Source organism: Bos indicus, chromosome 22, assembly GCF_029378745.1.
Source record: "Bos indicus isolate NIAB-ARS_2022 breed Sahiwal x Tharparkar chromosome 22, NIAB-ARS_B.indTharparkar_mat_pri_1.0, whole genome shotgun sequence".
In the NCBI taxonomy this organism is placed as follows: domain Eukaryota; kingdom Metazoa; phylum Chordata; class Mammalia; order Artiodactyla; family Bovidae; genus Bos; species Bos indicus.
Genome location: NC_091781.1, coordinates 60,394,007 through 60,413,031, shown reverse-complemented (window position 1 = coordinate 60,413,031; position 19,025 = coordinate 60,394,007). Strand labels below are relative to the sequence as shown.

The 19,025-nt window shown below is 59.1% G+C and overlaps 2 protein-coding genes across 5 annotated transcripts in view; both read right to left on the bottom strand.

Annotated features, from left to right (window-relative positions):
- Positions 1-51: 51 nt before the first annotated feature.
- C22H3orf22 (chromosome 22 C3orf22 homolog) lies at positions 52-9,685 on the bottom strand. 4 transcript variants are annotated; one of them, XM_070777058.1, is made up of 5 exons: positions 9,488-9,601; positions 4,250-8,689; positions 1,613-1,742; positions 1,032-1,163; positions 52-380 (listed from the first exon to the last, which is right to left on the bottom strand). In XM_070777058.1, exons 3-5 carry the CDS (start codon positions 1,699-1,701, stop codon positions 197-199), a joined length of 405 nt encoding a protein of 134 aa, XP_070633159.1. In that variant the 5' UTR covers positions 1,702-1,742; positions 4,250-8,689; positions 9,488-9,601; the 3' UTR covers positions 52-196. The 4 variants fall into 4 exon arrangements, with proteins under 4 accessions (XP_070633159.1, XP_019813657.2, XP_019813655.2 ...); XM_019958098.2 differs by lacking the exon at positions 4,250-8,689 and having other exon boundaries at positions 9,553-9,685; XM_019958096.2 differs by lacking the exon at positions 4,250-8,689 and having other exon boundaries at positions 9,488-9,590.
- TXNRD3 (thioredoxin reductase 3) overlaps positions 9,352-19,025 on the bottom strand; it is a 33,565-nt gene continuing 23,891 nt past the window's right edge. The window contains exons 12-17 of the mRNA XM_070777072.1: positions 18,563-18,639; positions 17,664-17,820; positions 16,954-17,061; positions 13,740-13,835; positions 9,945-10,079; positions 9,352-9,791 (exon numbers count right to left, since the gene is read on the bottom strand). Coding sequence (XP_070633173.1) covers positions 9,729-9,791; positions 9,945-10,079; positions 13,740-13,835; positions 16,954-17,061; positions 17,664-17,820; positions 18,563-18,639 — 636 coding nt within the window. The 3' untranslated portion in view covers positions 9,352-9,728. The remainder of the gene's footprint in view (positions 9,792-9,944; positions 10,080-13,739; positions 13,836-16,953; positions 17,062-17,663; positions 17,821-18,562; positions 18,640-19,025) is intronic.

Below are 19,025 nucleotides of genomic sequence, written 5' to 3'. Positions count from 1 at the left end.
CTGAGTGTATTTGGGGGTAAACGCGAGGAAATGATGCTCACACTGCAGAGCTGACTGTCACCGCATTTTATGGATGAGAACGTGGGGCCGGCGTGCAGACAACCGTCCAGGGCTATGAACCTGCAGCGTGTATCCGCGGGCGACCTCTCCAGGGCTCCTTGCCTCCCCATAGGTCACCTCTGCCCGGTGGCCACTGTCACGAGCGCCTGGGGGCTGAGTGGCCCAGAGACTGGTGGTGCAGAGCGGGGCTTCGGGGGGTGGGCGGGGGTGCTGCAAGCCTGGGGAAGCGGCGGGTCAGCAGCGCCAGCTCCCAGAGGTTTCTTGGTGGCGATGGCGGCGGCTGGAGGCAGGACGGAGGTGGGAAATCCGGGGCCCCCAGCCTGGAGAATCACACAGAGCCCCACGCTGACCCCAGGGAGCCGGCCTGGCCCAGACACGGGCCTGCCAGCCTGGGGGCAAGCCACAGCGGGTGCCACCAGCACAGTGGCCACCTCCGCCTGAGACCACCCTCCCCCTCCAGCTCCCCCATCTCAGGGGCTCCGTTATCCTCAGATAAACTCGGCCTTTAGCTTTGGGTGATCTGCCCACTGCCAGGGCTCAGGGTGCGAGGCAGGGCGGTCCTGGGCGCAGGCCTCAGCCCCTGCCCCCTGCCCCCCACACAAGGACCTGGCCACACGGCTAGAAGGCTCTCAGAGGGCCCGACGTGACGAACCCTTCCACGGGAGAAGCTGCAGCCCAGCCCGTCAGCCCAGGGGAGAAGAGGTTCAGAGGCCCGGGAGCACAGTGGAGAAGACACAGCCTCGGCCCCGAGGCCCCATGCCCACTCACGTCGGTGCGGGTGGTGGGCCGGGTGGGGCCCTTCAGACAGTCTGGGTCAGGGCAAGTGTCTGTGCATCTTTGCGTTTGTGTGTGGGGTCTGGGGGTGTCCTCCGTGTGCAGGGTGTGTGGGAGTGAGTGCGAGTCTCCCCGGGGCTCGACGTACTCGGCCCAGACGTGCTGTGTTTGCGTGGGGGCCTGGGGCTGAGACTCACCCTCGGACGGGGATGGACCTCGTGGGCAGCAGCGTCTTCTGCAGCGGCAGCTGCTCCCGCAGCAAGCTGCTCATCTTCGTGAGCACCCAGGGCCGCAGGGGCTCCGAGCTGGTCTCCGTCAGCCAGGAGAACCTGTGGGTGGTGACAGACCGGGGCTGAGAGCTGAGGGCAGGTGCCCCTGCCACGGGCAACTGTGAGGAGGCCGTGGCCCCCAAGGTTGGGCTCGGGGCTGCCCTCAGCCCTCCCAGACCCCTCAACCCAGAGAAACAGGCCGCCAGGCAGAAGCCCCAGGCCGCCCAGCCTGTGGGCTCTGCGGGCTCCTGCCCCGCCCCCACAGCCAGACCCCATCACACCCCCCACAGGAGCAGGTGTGCTGAACAGGCGACAGGAAACAGCCAGCCGAGGCTCTGGGGGGCCCAGCTCAGGGGCGAAGGGGTGGTGTGGAGCCTGCCATCGGGGAGCACGGAGCACCTCAGGGGACAGAGACCCCCACCCGCTCCTGCCGTGTTTCCCAGAGGGTGCTCCTGGGGTGGGGGCCTGCAGAAGGGGGCCCCTCCTGGCTCGGGCTCAGGGTCTACTACCTGTATGGAAATTTCCTGGCAAACTTCTCCTGCGTCCTGGCCTTACTCTTCTTTCCCTGGCGGGACTTCTTGGGGGCCTTCGGGTCCATCACAGAAGGGGGCTACAGTGAGGTGCACCCTTCAGCCGGAGCTGGAAGAGAGGCCGGAGGAGCCAGTCAGGACTCGAACAGCAAGGCTTCCCCAACAGCGCACGGAGATGGGGCGCCGAGGAAGGCTGTGAGCCCCCCAGTGCTCAGCACACTGCTCCACAGGCCTGCTCTGGTGTGTCAGTGTGTGTGTGCACGTGTGTGTGTACACGTGTGTCCGTGCAGCTCTACACCATTAGCAGCTCTGAGTCGCCCCTACAATCTGTGTGTATGTGTGTGTGTACACGTGTGTGCACACAGCTCTACACCCAGCGTGGGCTCTGAGTGGCCCCCACAGTCAGAGGGGCCCTCGGCTGACTGGCCCTGCAGGTCCCAGATGCTGCCCCCTCCGCAGCCGCATCCACCCCACGCGGCCCAGCCGGGGCCACCTCGGCTCTCCGGGCCATGTGGGGCCGTGGCCGCACAAGGTCGCACAGGCAGAAAGGCGCGGCTGGCACCCTCAGGAGACGGGCTGCCCCGTGCCATCTCCAGGCTGGGTCTGCAGGGGCTCCTGCCCGAGGCTGGGCTGGACTGACCATCTCCCCCTGGGCCCCGGGAGCCCCCAGGCTGGGTCATCATGAATAAAGCTGCTGTGGATGTTCACGCACAGATTTCCACACAAAGATGCATCCCTGTTTCTCTGTTGCACGCGCTGGGAGTGCAGTTGCTGGGCCAACGGAGGCCCATTGTTTTAGTTTTAAAGAGATCTGCCCCACAGCTTTCGAGTGGCTGGGCCATTTTCCCTGCCCCACAGTCACGGGTAGTTCTCTTTCAAAGGATAAGACAAGAGTAAGGATGACCCAAGCTGGGGCGGAGCAGGACTGGGCACAAGGCTGACTGCAGGGGCTCGTGAGCCCCTCGCCCCAGTGGCTGTGCTCATGCAGCCACATCACCATCCCGTGACCTTCGCGGGCTGAAGCCAGCCGCCTACCAGGCCCCTCCTGGCATGGGGGACCCTGGTTCCAGGCGGGGGGCTGTGCAGACACCAGCGGGACCGACCGCACCAGGCGACAGGTTCCCCAGGAGCTGGTGCCCTTGAAGCGGCCCTGCTGGCATCTCAGGGATGGGGCGGCCGGGGCAGCTGCGAGGCTGCTCTCCACTGCACTGCCCCTGGAGGGCCTAGGGGGCCCGGGGATGAGCACGGCAGGCCTCTTTCCTGCCTTCTCACCCTAAGCCCCGCTGAGCCAAGGGAGCGGCTCCCAAACACGGTATCTTGCAGCAGTGGGGGCCTGTCCCCCCATCCCTGCCGTGGAAGCCGCTGAGCCACAGGCCCTGAGGGTGAAGGCCACGAAGGCCCCCAGCACCGGTCTGAGCACGCACGCACACGTGGGCACACAGCTCCCGGGGCCCTCTGGCCTGCATCATGGCCCGTCCACCCTCTGGGGGGGGCACTGCCCCCTGCTTCTCTGAGCTTGAGTTGCAGCAGCTGCGTTCCTGTGACCACACTTTGCTGTCGGATCTCCTGAGACCGGAGAGAAGCCTCGGAGAAACAAGCACGTCTTTCCGGGCAGGGGCTGGGTCCCCAGGAGCCTTGGGCCCCTGGGGATGGGGCAGCCCTCTGCACCAGGGCAGGCCTTGGACGAGGGACCTGGGCTGGTACGAGAGCAAGGCTCTCAGCCCCTCCCGGGGCGCCAGGCTGGGATGCAGGGAGTGGGCAGGGGGCCCAGGTCCAGGACGGGGTGAGCCTGCGGGGTGTCTGGGCCACGCTGTGGGCCCTGGTTTACTTCCCCACCTGATGGCAGACAGGCCGCTATCGCCCTCTTCAGGTGAGGAGACCGAGGCTCTGGGGGGAACTGCCCTGCCTGCATCTCTGTCCCCCACCCTGCAGTGCGTGGGGGAAGAGGTGGTGTCCAGGCCACATGGCTCCCACAGTCCTGGAGCAGCTGGGCGACAGAGGGTACCCCAGCAGTGACCACAGAGGACATGGCCCTGCCACAGGAACCCAGGGCCTGGAGGGGGCGGGCAGGGGCCCCGACACCCTACCCGGGTCGCCTGCGGACCCTCTTGGTCGTGTGCCTGGGCCTGTGTACTGTGGGAAGCCTGCTCCCGCAGGCAGGGGGGCCCCTGGGGGTCCAGGCTGCCACCCCCAGCCCAGCGGAGATACTGTTGGTGTGGGTCAGAGCGCCCGGCAGTGACCCGGCCCGGGAGGATGCTGATGTGAGGGCCGGCCCCCCTGCAGCCAGAAAGGTGGAGGTGAGCAGAGCCCAGGCCCAGGTACTCACTGGCTGCCCTGTGTGATGAACCTGGGGGAGGCGAATGCTGGCCACGGTCCTGGCTGCCATGCGCCGCCAGGCTCTGGGCCCAGGATGCGGGGCCAGGCCCGCAGCCTCACCCAGCATCAGAGCCCCCGAGGTCACAATCAGTGACTCCTGGCCGGGGAGGGGCCGTGGGAGGGGCTGCGTGGAGCCAGGCTGGTGGGCACCCCGTCTCTGAGGACCCTGCATGGGAGCACCCACAGCCACACACGTGGGAGCAGAGCCCACACGGGGCCTGCAAGCAGCGAACAACCCACCTGGTGGGAATAAAGCTCCTTCCTCGGAGCCTCCCCGATGGTCTGGTGGCTAAGGCTCCACTCTCCCAATGCAGGGCCACAGGCTCCATCCCTGGTTGGGAACTAAGGGGCCAGGTGCCAAGCGATGCGGAGAAATAGTAAAGAGAAGCTCCTTTCCTGGCTGACCTTGACCTGAGCCCTGGCTGCAGCTCAGGAGCGGCCGGGCTGAGGAGCGCAGGTGTAAGGGTGCAGCTCCGGGGTCTGCTGCCCCATGGAGACCCCACTGGGCTAGGAATCGACCGGGCTGCCAGTGGACAAGCAGCGGGGAGCCTACCAGGCCGGGTCCCCAGCTCAGCGTGAGGACCAGGGCGGGAGGGGAGCGGACGGTGCAGACGGCAGGGCCTGCCTCCGCCCTCACGTCCTTGGCCTTGATCCGGAGGGTCTCGGAGCGGCCCTGACGTGGCGCTCCTGTCCAGGGGTTTGCTGGGGGTGCGATGCAGGATGAGGCCCGAGGGGAGCCCCATGGGGACCCCTCTTCCTGGTCCCTCCGCCCCTCAGCCGTCCCTGCCCTGAGGCGGGGACCCCCTCCTCCTCCCCTCAGCCGTCCCTGCCCTGAGGAGGGGCAGCCCCTACAGGTGGGGCTGGGAGGCATCCCGTCGCTGGGTCAGCAGTGAAGAGTCAGCCCTGCAGTGGTAGGCTGAGGGCAGCAGCCTGCTGGGGTCCAGAGGTGCGCACAGGGCCAAGCCCATTGTTCTCGAAGATGGAAATGAACCGAGGGGCAGAGTGAGCAAGACGGGGAAGGAGGCCTGCAGCCAGTGGAGCCCCAGGAGCCCCCAGGCGGCCCACAGCTGTGCAGGACCCTGAGCACCTGGAGGTCCCGGTGGGCTGGGCCTGTCCTGAGGAGCGCAGGCAGGAGAGTGTCCACCAGGGAGGGCCGAGGGCCACCTGCCCGGGATTGCGGCTGTGAGGGGTGCCGGGTGAGCCCCCTGCCCGCCCTGCCAGGGCCCGGCACTCACGACCCTCCTGGAGAGCCCCGTGTGCGCCCCGTGGCCAGGTGGGAGGGACTCCCAGGAGCCCTGGCACACTGGGGAGGTCACGGTGCCCAGGGCCCCGGGGCTCGGCCCAGGTGACGGCAGGCCTGTGGGCAGGTGGGGCTCCGTGCTTCTGGTTGCTTCTGCCCCGGCCCCTCTGCAGCAGCCTGACAGTCTAACACCAGTGCTGAGAGGAGGCCTCCGCCGGGAGAGCGCGGGCCGGGTGAGGCCAGGGCGGGCTGGGGCGCCGCAGCTGCTCCGGGTGCTCAGTGCAGACAGCCGCGACAAGGCGTGCGTGGGAACACCAGGCGTCTGTGCGGAGAAGGAGGCGAGCGGGCCGGGAGCCCTGGGGTGGACCCAGCGGCCAGCGGAGCTCATGCAAGGAGAGACGTGGTCCCTGGAGGGAGGCGGTGGATAATGGGGCGGGCCCGAGGGACACTCGGGCGAAAGCCACTCGCTGTGCGCACGGACGCCACGAGGGGCTCGCAGGCCACCACGGGGGGTGGGCGCGGCCTTGCACGAGGGCACAAGTCCCGCCTCGGTCAGCCTCTCTTCCTTTCTGCGGGGCCCCGACCCCGACGTGGGCAGGTAAACATCTGGGTCTGCGGTCCAGGTGAGTGATGCCTGGCCTTGGATGGGGGTGTGCGCGCCGCTGGGACATCAACAGGAACTGAAGACATGCGTCCGGAGCAGAGCGTGCACAGCAGAGAGGGCCTTGGGTTAGGAGGCTCTGACGGCTCACGATCAACTGAACATTTATTCTACAATACCCACGACCAGACAGGCCCACAGACAGAGAAGACGCAGTGAGGGGGCCGCCAAAGCCGGTCTCGTGTCGTCTGTGAACAGACCCAGGTCTGCCTCTTCCTTTCCAGAGCGGACGCCTTTTGCTTCTTTTTCTTGTCTGATTACTCTCTCTAGAATGCCAGGGCGAGTTGAATGAATAGCAGGCAAAGCAGGCATCTTTATCTTGTTCCTGATCTTAGAGGAAAAAACCTTTCGGTCTCGTCTCAATACTGAGGACAGCGTGATCTGTGGGGTTTTCACACGGGGCTTTATCGTGTTGGATTTTGCAGATGCTTTTCCTGTACCAACTGAGGTGGTCACGTGGTCTCCGCCTGTCATTCTATTAATGTGGTGTCTCATCGGGTGAGCTCCTTATTGGGAAACACCCTCGCAGCCTCGGAACAAAACTCACTTCGCGTACAGTCCTTTAGAGACCTGCTGGGCCTAGCAGGGACTTCCGCCCTGCCGAGGACGTGGCACCGGGCCGTCGGGTGCTGGCCAGGGTGCGCTGGCTGCGTCTCCATCCGGCTGTGGTAGCCTGTGACCGTGATGCATAGAATGACTTGGGAAGTGGTCTCTCTTCTTCAGCTTTTTGAAAGATTTTGAGAGAAATTGCTGTTAATACTTCTTTTACGTTTCACAGAATTACACCATCTGGTCTTGGGCTTTTTTTTAAAGCTGTTGGTTCATTTTTTTAGATCAACTTTATTAAGGCATAACTGACACACAATTAAATGCAGTTAAAATCCTGATAAAATGCACGAGGAAGTAGCCGTCTTCACCATTTTAAAGTGTATGTTCAATTCCAAACCAGTCCATCCTAAAGGAAATAAACCCCGAATATTCACTGGAAGGACTGATGCTGAAGCTGAAGCTCCAAAACTTTGGCCACCTGATGCGAAGAACTGACTCACTGGAAAACACCCTGATGCTGGGAAAGATTGGAGGCGGGAGGAGAAGGGGGCGACAGAGGATGAGATGGATGGATGGCATCACCGACTCGACGGACATGAATGTCAGGAAACTTTGGGAGACAGCGAAGGCCAGGAAGCCTGGTGTGCTGCAGTCCAGGGGGTCACAAAGAGTCAGACGTGACTTAGCAGCTGAGCAGCCAGCCTGACGGTCGAGGGTGGCAGCTCAGTGAGCTCTCATCTCCGTTCCTCCGTGACGCGCCAGCCGTTTGCGCATCTTCTGTGGATAAACGTCTGCTGAGGCCCTTTGCCCGTTTTCAACCTGCGTGTTTGTTTCTATGTCACTGGGTTTGGAAGTTTCTCAGTATATTCCAGATATTGCATTCTGGAGCACGTGTGGCCTGGACATCTCCCCTCTCCTTCTGGGCTTTAACTTTTGCTCTGTACAGTGTCCTGGTGCCCTTGACCGCACAAAGTTTTAACCCCTGAGGTCCAGTCTGTCCATTTACCTCGTCTCCTGTGCCTTTGGCCGCATGAAGAGTCACTGCCAAACTCAGTGTTGTGGAGCTTGGTCCTGGGCTTGCTTGTGAGCTCTGTGACTTTTGCGTTTAGGTCCCTGGCCCACTTTCAGCGGACGTCTGTATACGATGTTAGCAGAGATCTGACGCTGCCCTTTGGCGTGGTTTCCCAGCGCCAGCGGGAGAAAGAGGACACTTTGCTATGAAAGGGTCTCAGTGCTGCTTCCACGGTCCCCCCGACCTGACACGTGAGGCCTGACTTCCCTGTTCTCCACACGCCCCACTCTGAGCTGGGACCATGCTGTTCTCACAGCTGAGGATCTGCAGTAAACTCTGAAACAGAAAGTGTGTGATCTCTGTGCTTTTTCAAGGTTGTTCTGAATGTTCAGAATCCCCTTCAGGTTCTACGGGAACTTCAGGACGGGTTCTTTCATTTTTGCAAAAGTCACTGCTGAGTTTTTGACAGAACCTGAATGTGTGATTGCTTCAGGCACAACTGACATTCTAACAGCATTAAGTTTCCTGATCCACAAACACAGGCTGTCCTTCCACTTATTTGTCTTCCTTTTCTCAACAGTTTGTAGTTTTCACTGTACAACTGTTCCATCTCCTTGGTTAATTTAGTTCCTATGAATTTTCTTCTTCTGGGGGCTACTCTAAGTGGAATCGTTTTCTTCCTTTCGATACGGATCATGGTTGGTGTACAGGCTTTCACCGGACTTCCTGGAGTTGACTTCGCATCCTGCAACCTGCTGAGCTCATTCACCAGGTCCAGCAGCTTCTGTGTCTGCACATGAGGCGTCTTCAGTATTTTCTACATCTACAACCCATCATCTGTGAGTGGAGATGATCCTACTTCTTTTTCTTGCCTAATTGCTCTGCATAAACTTTTAATAAGGACTCTGGTGAGCAGAAGTGCAAAAGGCGGCGGCCTTGCCTTGTGAGCTGATCACTGTGGGGCTTTCACGTGCGGCTTTTGTTACACAGAGGTGGTTTTCTTCTATTCCTGGTTCGCTGAGTACTTTTTAACCAGGACAATGTGTTGAATTTAGTCAAATGCTCTTTCAGAATCAACTGATCTCATCATGTGACTCTTTTCCCTTCATTCTGCCGATGAGGTATACAGTGCCGATTGGATTCTGCATGTTGAGCCATTCTTGCATTCCAGACACAGATCTCAGCTGGTTACAGGGTTAATCCTAGGAGAAGACCTACCTGAAGGAGAAGAAACGGTGACTAGATGCCAAGGCCGAGACAACGCAGACAGCAGCACTGCCTGGCCAAGGCGCTGAGACAGCCGTCGTGAACAACGCTCCAACAAGTGAGAGAAAACGCTCCGCCTGTGTTACACCCTGTTCAGCTGCCGCCAGCCCACACGCAGGAACCAACAGCGTCTCCTGCGGGCCACCAGGCTGCCTCCACGGCAACCGCTCTCCCACCTCGCCTGCTCGTTTCTCCGCAGTAGCTGGACCCTGGGACTGGTAAGCTGGGCCCCCCCCCCCTCTGCAGCCCCCTCTGCCGCCTCCAGGAGGGCAGCAAACACCCCGTCCACAGACGGTGACCCCGACTTGCTTACTGGCCTAAAGTTTCTTTAAAAACGAAGTTCTGACCAACGGACCAGTGGGCCAGTGGGAGGAGGGCAGCCCAGGACTGCACTGCCGTCTGGAACCCTGGGCGTGGGGCTGCGGGGTCTGCTTGGGAGGAAACAGGCTCCTCCCCAGGGAAGGCTGCCCGCCTCCAGCCCTTTGAGATGCCGACAGGCGTGCACAGCCCAAGGGCAGGCCCTGGCATCACCTGGTCATCTGCTGAACCAGCCTGTGAGTGAACAGACTGTGAGCAGAACCCTTTTAAATAACTTTAAATTAGATTTCACACAATACAGTACTGAGAACCTTTTAATATTACTCTGAAGATCAACAGGCTGAACACGCCCCCTGGAGTCAGTTTCATAACAGAGACTGTTTCCTGGAAGCAACAGGGAGGGGCTCAAACCACAGCAAGCAGAGTGCTGACCTGGACGAGTCCGTCCAGAGAGGCCTCGCGGAGGAGCTGGCGGGCAGAGGTCGGTCTTGGCTCACCTGGCGGCTCTGAGCGAAGACGTCAAGGAGGCAGCGAGTCTGCCCTCCCGTCAGCCCAGCCGGGCGGCGGCCCCGCGCCGTCCCGCCTCCTGTCCCCAGGCAGCGTGGGCTCCCTGCGCCGCACGCGCTGTCTCCCCGCCGCGGGGTGGGACAGGACGGGGCGGCGGGGCCTAGCCTCAGCAGCCCTTCTGCGTGATGTCCAGTCCCGATGCCTTGGTGATCTCCAAGGTGGTGAACACCTGCCCGGGGAGGAGAGACAGCGATTCACACGCAGCCGTGCGGACGCCCATTTTAGGAGGACACGTCCCTAACGCGACGCTGATGCCGCCCTCGAGAGCACACGGCTGAGGACAGCGGGCCCCTCCCCGTCCCCGGAGCCCCAGCGGGCGCACCTCTCCGCACGTGGGGTGGATCCCGATGGTGTCATCCAGCAGCTGCTTTGTGAGCCCGCACTTCATGGCGGCAGCAAACCCCTGAGTGATCTCCCCGGCGTTCGGTCCAAGGACGTGAAATCCTATCACCCGATCCTTCCGAAAGGAAGCCAGTAGGTTAACGCCCCGAGTAGGAGCCTCGTCACCCCAAGTTCACGGTTGAAACTTACAGCGTCTCCCCCAGAAAAGCGGCTCTAATGCCGCCCTGAGCCCAGAGCACCACCAGGAACCCGCACCCTTGAGACTCTGTGGGGAGAGCCCTGGGTGCATGCCCTGAGGTACCGTGAGCCCCGACCCATCAGGACGAGTGTGCACCCGCTGCCCAGAGGGGTTCCCAGCATGGTGGACGCTTTCAGTTACCCCGAGAGAGTGCTGAATGACAGTCCGACGAGTCGGGGCTAACGGCCACGCTGGGGCGTGTGCCCTCCGAGCAGGGGCCCCACTCCCGGCCCGGGGCACAGACACCGAGGAGTGGGGGGCCCTCTCCCCTTACCCCCACACCCACACACTGGGGGGAGTCGATTCATCCCGGGCACCCCCGGGTCTCCAGCACTCAGCCTCCCTGTCCACAGCTCTCATCTCTCTCCCCACATCTAGAGCTTCAGGGCCAACAGTGCACCAGGGGAAGGCCTGTGCCCCCACACTCCCGGCCCCCACAGCGGGGAAGAACACCCCACAGTGACTGGACTCCCTGGGGGCCGTGGGCGATGCCTGGAATTGCTGGGCCCCACGGGAGGGACCCTAGGAGGGTTGCATGAGGTCACATCATCGGCAACTTCGTGTCCGACCTCCCCAGAAAGAATCTCAGACTCTAAGAAGGGAGGAGCCCCATCCTGGCACAGCCTGGCACACTCTTCACCGGCCTCGAGGGGCCCTGCTGTCCCCACGGAGGGGCGAGGGGCTCTCAGCCTTCCCTCGTGCTCCACAGGGGGCCCTGCACCCGCCACTGTGAGCGCCTCCATTAGAATTTGAGTAATTCTAACCAGGCTTTCACTGCATGGAGGCATCTCCTGACTGCCTGTGATGCAGCCCATCCACAGGCAGACCGCGCTGTGTCACACACAACTGTGTTCCTTGCAGACTGAAGGTCTGTGTCAACCCTGCATTGAGCATGTCTCCTGGCAACGTCTTTCCAGCAGCAGTTGGTCACCTGGTGGTTCTGTGCCACATTCTGGTAACTCTCACACTATTTCAAACTTCTTCCTTATTATTGTACCCGTGATCAGGGATTGCGATGTTACTCCTGTAACTGTTCTGGGTACCGCGAACCAGGTCTATGTGATACGGGGACCTTTGCTCAAGGCTCCACCAACTAGCTCCAGCCCCCAGCCTGTCTCCCCCTCCTTGGCCTCCCTCTGCCCTGGGACAGGAACACACTGAAATTAGGCCAATCATCTCCCAATGATGGTCTCTGAACATTCAAATGGAAGGAACAGTCGCACGCCTCTCCTTGACATCAGAAGCTGGAAATGGGGAGGGCAGGTGGAGAGCCAGGACAGGCCGAGAGCTGGGCCTCCTGAGCCGGACAGTCAGCCAGGCTGAGAACGCGGAGGGACAGCTCTCCAAGGAAACAGGGAGCGCTGCTCCAGCGAGCGGAGGAGCAGGGGGAGAGCAGCAGCCTGCCTGCCGGCGTGGGTGGAGGCAGCTCTGGCGTCCAGGTAGAAGACCACACCAGCCACCGTGCCCTCCAATCAAAGCCTCCAGAGCAGGGCTGTGATCCCCTCCGGTTCCGTGAAGGAGCAGAGAGGGGAGGCTGCAGGGCGGTGGGAACTGGCGGAGCGGGCTCGCAGAGACTCAGGAAGGAACCGTTTCACAGAGACGGCAGCACGGGGCCGGGGTGGCAGCAAGCGCCGCCGCAGAGGCTGCAGCCCTTCACCCAGAAGACCTGACCTCCCCAGACGCATCTGGGGCGTTCGTGGGCTTCCCAGGCGGCGCTACTGGTAAAGAACCTGCCTGCCAATGCTGGAGACGTGAGAGACCTGGGTTCCGTTCCTGGGTGGGGAAGAGGCCCTGGAGACGGGCATGGCAACCCCCTCCAGTAGTCTGGCCTGGAGAGTCCCATGGACAGAGGAGCCTGGCGGGCTGCAGTCTATGGGGTCACAAAAAGTCGGACATGACTGAAGCAGCCGAGGGTGCACGCAGTCCTTTCACAGTGAGAGAGGAGAAGTCAGAGTCTGGCTTCACAGCCTCAGAGGACAGGCTGCTCTCGTGCTGGGCGCTGACACATTGGAACCCGGCGCTGACCTACCGTTCCCCAAACCCCAGGGCCTGTAACAATTACGCTGAATTGACTCTGGTTTACGCTCAACAAAGCCTGGACGGCATCTGCTTATAACATGGTTTACGGAATATTTTAAGCCTACTTAAAATAAGCCTACTTTTGAAAGCGACTGCTCAGAAGAAAAGACTCCTTTCCAAGTATGAGTGCCCTTTCCCAATGGCATGCCCCTGACCACCCCAGGGCTCTGATGGGATGTACGACATGATGGGTGTCGCTTTCACATCTGCTAACACAACCGCCCTCTGTTGTCCAGCAGTTAAGAAGCAATCTGGACTTCCAAGTCTTATTATTGGACAAATCCACTCTGCTAGGCTGCAGCTGCCACAGACAGTGAGTCCTCTGGCGGATCCGGACAGAGTGGACCGAAGGCCTCTGGAGAGGAGTCCCATCCCAGATGCCGTAAGAGCATCACAGCTCATGGGACGAACTCAGAACAGAAACCCGAGAGGTGTTTGGAAGAACCTGACTCTAGTCCCTGAGGATGACAGCGAGGGGCCCAGGACTTCCTGGAGGAAGGAAGGGAGACGCGGCGGCAACAGCAGGAGAGCGGGGGTCAGAAGTGGGTCCTGAAGACGGGGCTGCGCTGCCGCCACCTGAGGATGAACCGAACGCAGGAGGAGCTGCTCCCGACAGATGAGCACAGACAGCAGTTCCTGAGGTGGAGCCACTCCTGCAAGAGGGCGTGACCACAGCCGTGATGACAACCAGGACTCGGGACACGACTCACACTTGGCAGATAAAGGACGGCAGGTCGGCAGTGCCACTGTGGGGGAGACTCTGTCAAACACCACTGCCTGCTCCAGAGAAACCACTCATGAAACACGGGTCCTTCCGCGCGGCCAGCGTCCCGGTCATCTTGCTTTCAGAAACAGCTGCGGCCACCCCAGCCTTCAGCCACCTCCACCCTGGTCAGTCGGCAGCCCCAGCACTGAGGCCAGAGCCTCCACCAGCAAGGGGTTACAATCTGCTGAGGGCGCAGCTGATGGTTAGAACGTTTAAGCATAAAGTATTTTTAAATTAAGGTTGAACGTTGAATTTTTTAGACAGAATGTGACTGATAAAGACTGTAGTCTGGTGTAAACGTGACCTCACACGCACAGGGAAACCAAACAACACCGGGCTCGCACGACCGTGACATTCGACTTATTGCCAGGCCTGGAACCAAACCCGCAACGTCTTCAAGGCTGCCTGTGTCTCCAGATGCAGACAGATGCGCCTACGCTGTGTCGTTGACGGCCCAGATCACGGCAGAGCCTGAGGCTCCACACCGCCAGTCAGAGCGCCCGAGAGACACGATCCCAGGGAGAAAGGGAGACACATGTCCAGCCCCCGCAAGCCCAGCACCTGGGCGGCAGTCTGAAGGATTTCTGCCTAGCCCTGAGAGCTATCTTTAAGGAGATTATGAAAACCCAGATACGAGACTAAAAGCGACATTTTAAAATCAAAGCATGCCCGCTTCGGACCACATGACGTACGTTGTCCAGTTTATTGCAGATTATCTTCGCGTAACAAGTGTTGTTGTCTCTGCCGGCCACTGTCCACTCGAGAGGCCAGAACAGAGTGTGGTAGACCTGCAAGAGACAGGCAGAGGTCAGTGTCCGTGGAGGTGCCCCCGCAGGGCTCCGTGATCACGTGGAGGCGCCCCCGCAGGGCTCCATGATCACACAGAGATGGCAGTTTGTCCACCAGCGCTCAGACACTTAAACACGCATGACCCCAGCTTCCGAGTCTGACGGAAATAAACTCTCCTGCACATTTTATTCAGAGAAGGCAATGGCACCCACTCCAGTACTTTTGCCTGGAAAATCCCATGGATGGAGGAGCCTGCTGGGCTACAGTCCATGGGGTCACTAGAGTCGTACACGACTGAGTGACTTCACTTTCACTTTTCACTTTCATGCGTTGGAGAAGTGTTAGCTCTGCTGTTCCTCCCAGTATGTGGAAGCTTCTGTTTAAGTATTGGATCCTCCTGGTTCAAAGTGGGCGTGAAGTGTGGACCCAACTTCACATTTTTCCTAAATGCCGTCCACTTACTCCAACACCCTTAATGAACGTCTTTTGCCATAAATTTAAAACACCGCCTTTATCGCATGTTAATTCTAAGCACCTGAATCAATCTGGGCTTCGGCTTCTGTTCTGCTGGTCTTTGTCGCCCGTGTGCCGCTCAGCACAGTTTTAGTGCCCGTGCCCTCAGGATAAACTACCATCCGACACGGCTGGCACCCTCCTCCGCCCGGTGCCCTCCTTGTCCAGACCCTCCCTTCAGAGTTCCCGAGGGGTCCAGTCGTTAGGACCCCACGCTTTCTTTGCGTGGGGGTGCAAGTTCAATCCCTGGTTGGGGAACTAAGATCTAACAAGCTCAGTGGCACAGCCCGCCCCCCAAAATAATCTCCCTAATACTGCCTTTTTAGAGTTTTAATTGTTAAATCAACTTAGGCACAAGAAGTGCAAATTTAAAAGCTGTGGTCTGTGACTGGCCGCCTCTGCCTCCCGGTGCCCTTTTCAATCAGACACAAGTGCCTTTCCTCCTGCTTGTCATAAGCCTGCACGCTTCTAAACTGCACGCTTTCGCTGTGGTCACCTGCTCCTGGGCGGGCTCTCCTTCCTGGCCTGCCCTCCTGTTCAGGAGGTTTCACTCTCTCTTCCCTGGCCTCTGCCCTCCCACCCACCCTTCCAATTACACTGAAATCTGTAAGCTAGATCAGTGCCTGTGTTTCCTCACTAGGAGGAAGCTCTTCAAGGAGAAATGGGCTCCCATGTGCGGGGGGATGAGGCTGGACCCCGACCTCACACATGTACAGAAAGTTCTCAGAATGCATCAGAGGCCCACATGTCAGAGCTGAAAACCGCAACACTCTAGGAGGAAAACACAGGCATCAATCTTCACGACTGTGGGTCAGACAATGATTTGTCAGAAGTGACATCAAAAGTACATGTGACAACAGAAAAAAAAAAAGACACACCAGACTGCACCAAAAGGAAAGGTCTTTGTGCTTCAAAGGGCACCATCAGAAGAGTGAAGACAGAACCCACAGACACGGTGAGAACTTTCATAAATCAGCCCATGGCCTCTCGCTAAGCTTGTGCTGTGTTTCCCTGATGACAGTGACGCCGAGATTCCTTCCACGTGTCTTCTGGCCACCCATGCACGTTCTTTGGGGAAATATCCTTTGCTCTTTTAAAAGCCGGGTTGTTTGGTTTTTATTGTTGTAAGAGTTCTTTGATATTCTACATACAAGTTCTTATCAGAGATCAAAGTCCAGAGGACTCTATGGTGTGAGTTTTGTGAATGAATTCCATTTTCTTATCCTGTCTTACTGTGCCTACCCTCACCTTTTCCCCTTAATTTCCTCACTTGAAAAGATACAATACATGGATTTATGCGAGGTTTCCTCAAGTCTCTTCATAATAAGAATATCAAAAATACTAATAGATCAAATTTTCAGTCCTGCAAAATGCAAAAGTGAAAGTCTAGACGGGGTGTGCTGATGTGCAGGGGCCTTGGGAGAGGCCCGCGGGTGCCCCAGGACGGGGCTCTGCCTACAGACACGCCCTCCATCCGGCCGCAGCCTCCTTCCTCGCACCTGCCTTTGGGACTAAGTGTCAAGTCCACGATGGCTACCGTCACTTGTCAAGACCCGAGCAAAAGCTCCCACTCACACAGCTGGTTCACTATTCCCAGGAGTTAATTATAAACACTGATCAAATTGCGTCCTCTGCAATGGAAACTTCTCACTGAAAGCACCACCTAAACAACAGCCCCTGAAAACATGGTGGTCCTAACCCTCTGACCCCCTTCATCCCCCACCCCTCCCACGTGGGGAGAAGGGCAGGAGAAAGCCACTCGGACCACCCACCACATCACAGCAAGAGCACACCGTGCGGCGGTGTGACCGGATGGGCAAGGGTGGAGGGGAGCAGAGAGCAGCTCTGGGGGCGTCCGAATGGCCCACAACCCCGCAGCACCGCAGCCCTGAAACCGCCCTCCTGAGCCTGCGGGTGGGGCGGGGGGCTCCCAGAGCCACTTCCTGAGCCTGGCCCCGCCGCGCCACGTGGGGAAGGTGGACAGAGCCAGCTTGGGCCAGCAAACGTCCCCACGACGTGCGACTGAGACAAACACTGGGTCAGTCAGTTCCTCCAAAGACCAGAAGTGGCACTGAGCTTGCAGTGGGGAGAGGCCACGTGCATGTGGCTGCCACGCATGCCTGTTTCTGCAGGAAGAGAAGCGTGACCTGCGAGTGTGTGCGTGCACACACATGTACACACGTACGTGCACACGTGCATGCACACATATGCACACACATGTACACACGTGCACATGCACACACACACGCACACGGGAACCCCAGCAGGAGAGGAGGAGCTGCCGTGGCCCCCAGCCCCTGGCCGGCCCCCCTCCCCACAGTTCCCAGGATACTGCGTGCCCCCCAGGGGCCTCCCCCTCAGATGCTGCCCACGCACTTAAAGCCCTGTACGCACAGTCTGCATCCGTCTTCCCAGCTGTATGACAATCACTCCACTAGAGACAGGGCTTACATTATTTACTTTCCAACTTTCCCAAAGCAGGAATGTAATTTCCGACAATGCAGCCATCACAGGAACTTGCAAAACTACAGAATACGAAGTGGCCAACAGGAGAAACCGTGGATTAGAGGCGAGGTCTGAGAATGCACCAACCGCACATCTTACATTCAGATTCTCCGCCTGGTACACCTCGCCAGCCTTCTCCTCTGAGTACCCACAGCAGCCGTACTCCAAGGGCGTGAACACCACGGTGGGGACGTTGACGTAGTCACACTGCAAGACAGACAGCTCGTGTCTCGTTTTGTCCTGTTTTTCACAGTGAAAATCCGCACAATGTACACTCATAAACAGAAGACAGACAAGCGCAGCCCAGCGCAGGTGGCCACCGCCCACCACAGTTAGGGGAACTGAGTCACTGAGCAGACAGGGGAGCCCGACTCCGGCTGCTTCAGTGAGACCGGGACCCCCAGCCACGCACAGGACCGCCCCTGCGAGGGTGAGCAGGAAGCCCTTCCGCCACACCGGGCAGGGCGACAGGCCGGCCTGCCAAGCGGAGACGGCCACACGCTGAGCCCATCAGACCCCGAGCCACGTGGCCCTGCCCCTGGTGCCAGAGCAGCAGCCCACCCAGGACGTGTTCCCCGACCCCTCCGGCAAGAAAAGACGGCCCCACCTGGGTGCCCCCGCGTCGCCCAGGACAACACCCTCAACGTAAGATGCTCAAAGCGTTTACTCAGAACCATCAGACGGTAGGGGACCGCACACGACACGGGGCGCCTCCCCAGTGTGACGCGCACGCGGTGCATGCGCACTGCCTCTCCTCTCGTCGTGAATGTGACTCAGACGTTGTCCAGAGACGGCGGCGAGGAACGCACCTTCTCTGATCGGCCCCCGAACAGCCTTCGTGCCAGCAGCTTGCCCGCCTGCACGGCGACCGGGGTGAGCTGCGGCTTGCCCTCCAGGACGTCCCCGACAGCATAGACGTAGGGCACACTGGTCTGCTCCTCATCATTTACGGGGATCTTGCCCGTCCTATTGTGTTTGGGGAAGAAAAAATATTACAACTGACTCTGCACTGCTGGAAGCAGACTCTCTTCCACCAAGCGTCCCTGGACCCGTGGCTCAGACAAACCACTGCCTGCTTTCTGAGCGCTGAGGACAGCGCTAGGCCTCCCCCAGAGTTGAACATGCTGCTGCTGCTAAGTCGCTTCAGTCGTGTCCGACTCTGTGTGACCCCATAGACGGCAGCCCACCAGGCTCCCCGTCCCTGGGATTCTCCAGGCAAGAACACTGGAGTGGGTTTCCATTTCCTTCTCCAATGCATGGAAGTGAAAAGTGAAAGTGAAGTCGCTCAGTCATGTCCGACTCTTAGCGACCCCATGGACTGCAGCCTACCAGGCTCCTCCATCCATGGGATTTTCCAGGCAAGAGTACTGGAGTGGGGTGCCATTGCCTTCTCCAAGAGTTGAACATACTGCTTTGGAATTTTCCTCCTTGCCTGATCAAGGACAGACAAATTCATTCTAAACAGAAAGTGGATGCATACATTTCCACAATTATTTTTTACAAGTAACTGCTTAATGCATGAAATGTTTAAGGAAAACATTAAGAGTTATCAACTGATTAATGAAATAACTGATAATACAGAGCTGACAGATTACTTACTACAAAGTAAATTCAGAGCACCTCAGTAATGAAGTCAGAATTTCCCAGGGGCGATCTGTGGAAACACTGAGCTTTGAGCAGGGCTGGGCGCTAACACCAGGGTACTTACTTCTCACTGACGTTCACACCAATCTTCTCCAGCCCTAACTTCTTCGTACATGAGTCACGACCAATTGCTAACAAAACCTGCATTTAGAGAGACGACAGAAACACAGATCATCAACGCCAGGAACGAAAACAAGAACATCACGATGAATCCTTCAGAAGCTGATAGGAGAGTAACAGAATGTCATCAACAGCCTGTGCCAATCGATTTACAGTTTAGATGAAACAGATGCCTGCAGAGACAGACTTTACCAAACTCACACCACAGGACTCAGTGACCCTACGGCCAGGCTGCACCACGCCCCCTCCCCTAACTCGTGCCGAGGCACTGACCCCCAGGGCCTCGGAATGCGACTGGATTTGGGGACAGGCCTTTACAGAGTCGATTAACGTACAACAAGGCCATTGTTCAGTCGAGAAGTCTTGTCTGACTCTTTGTGACCCCATGACCTTGTAGCCCGCCAGAC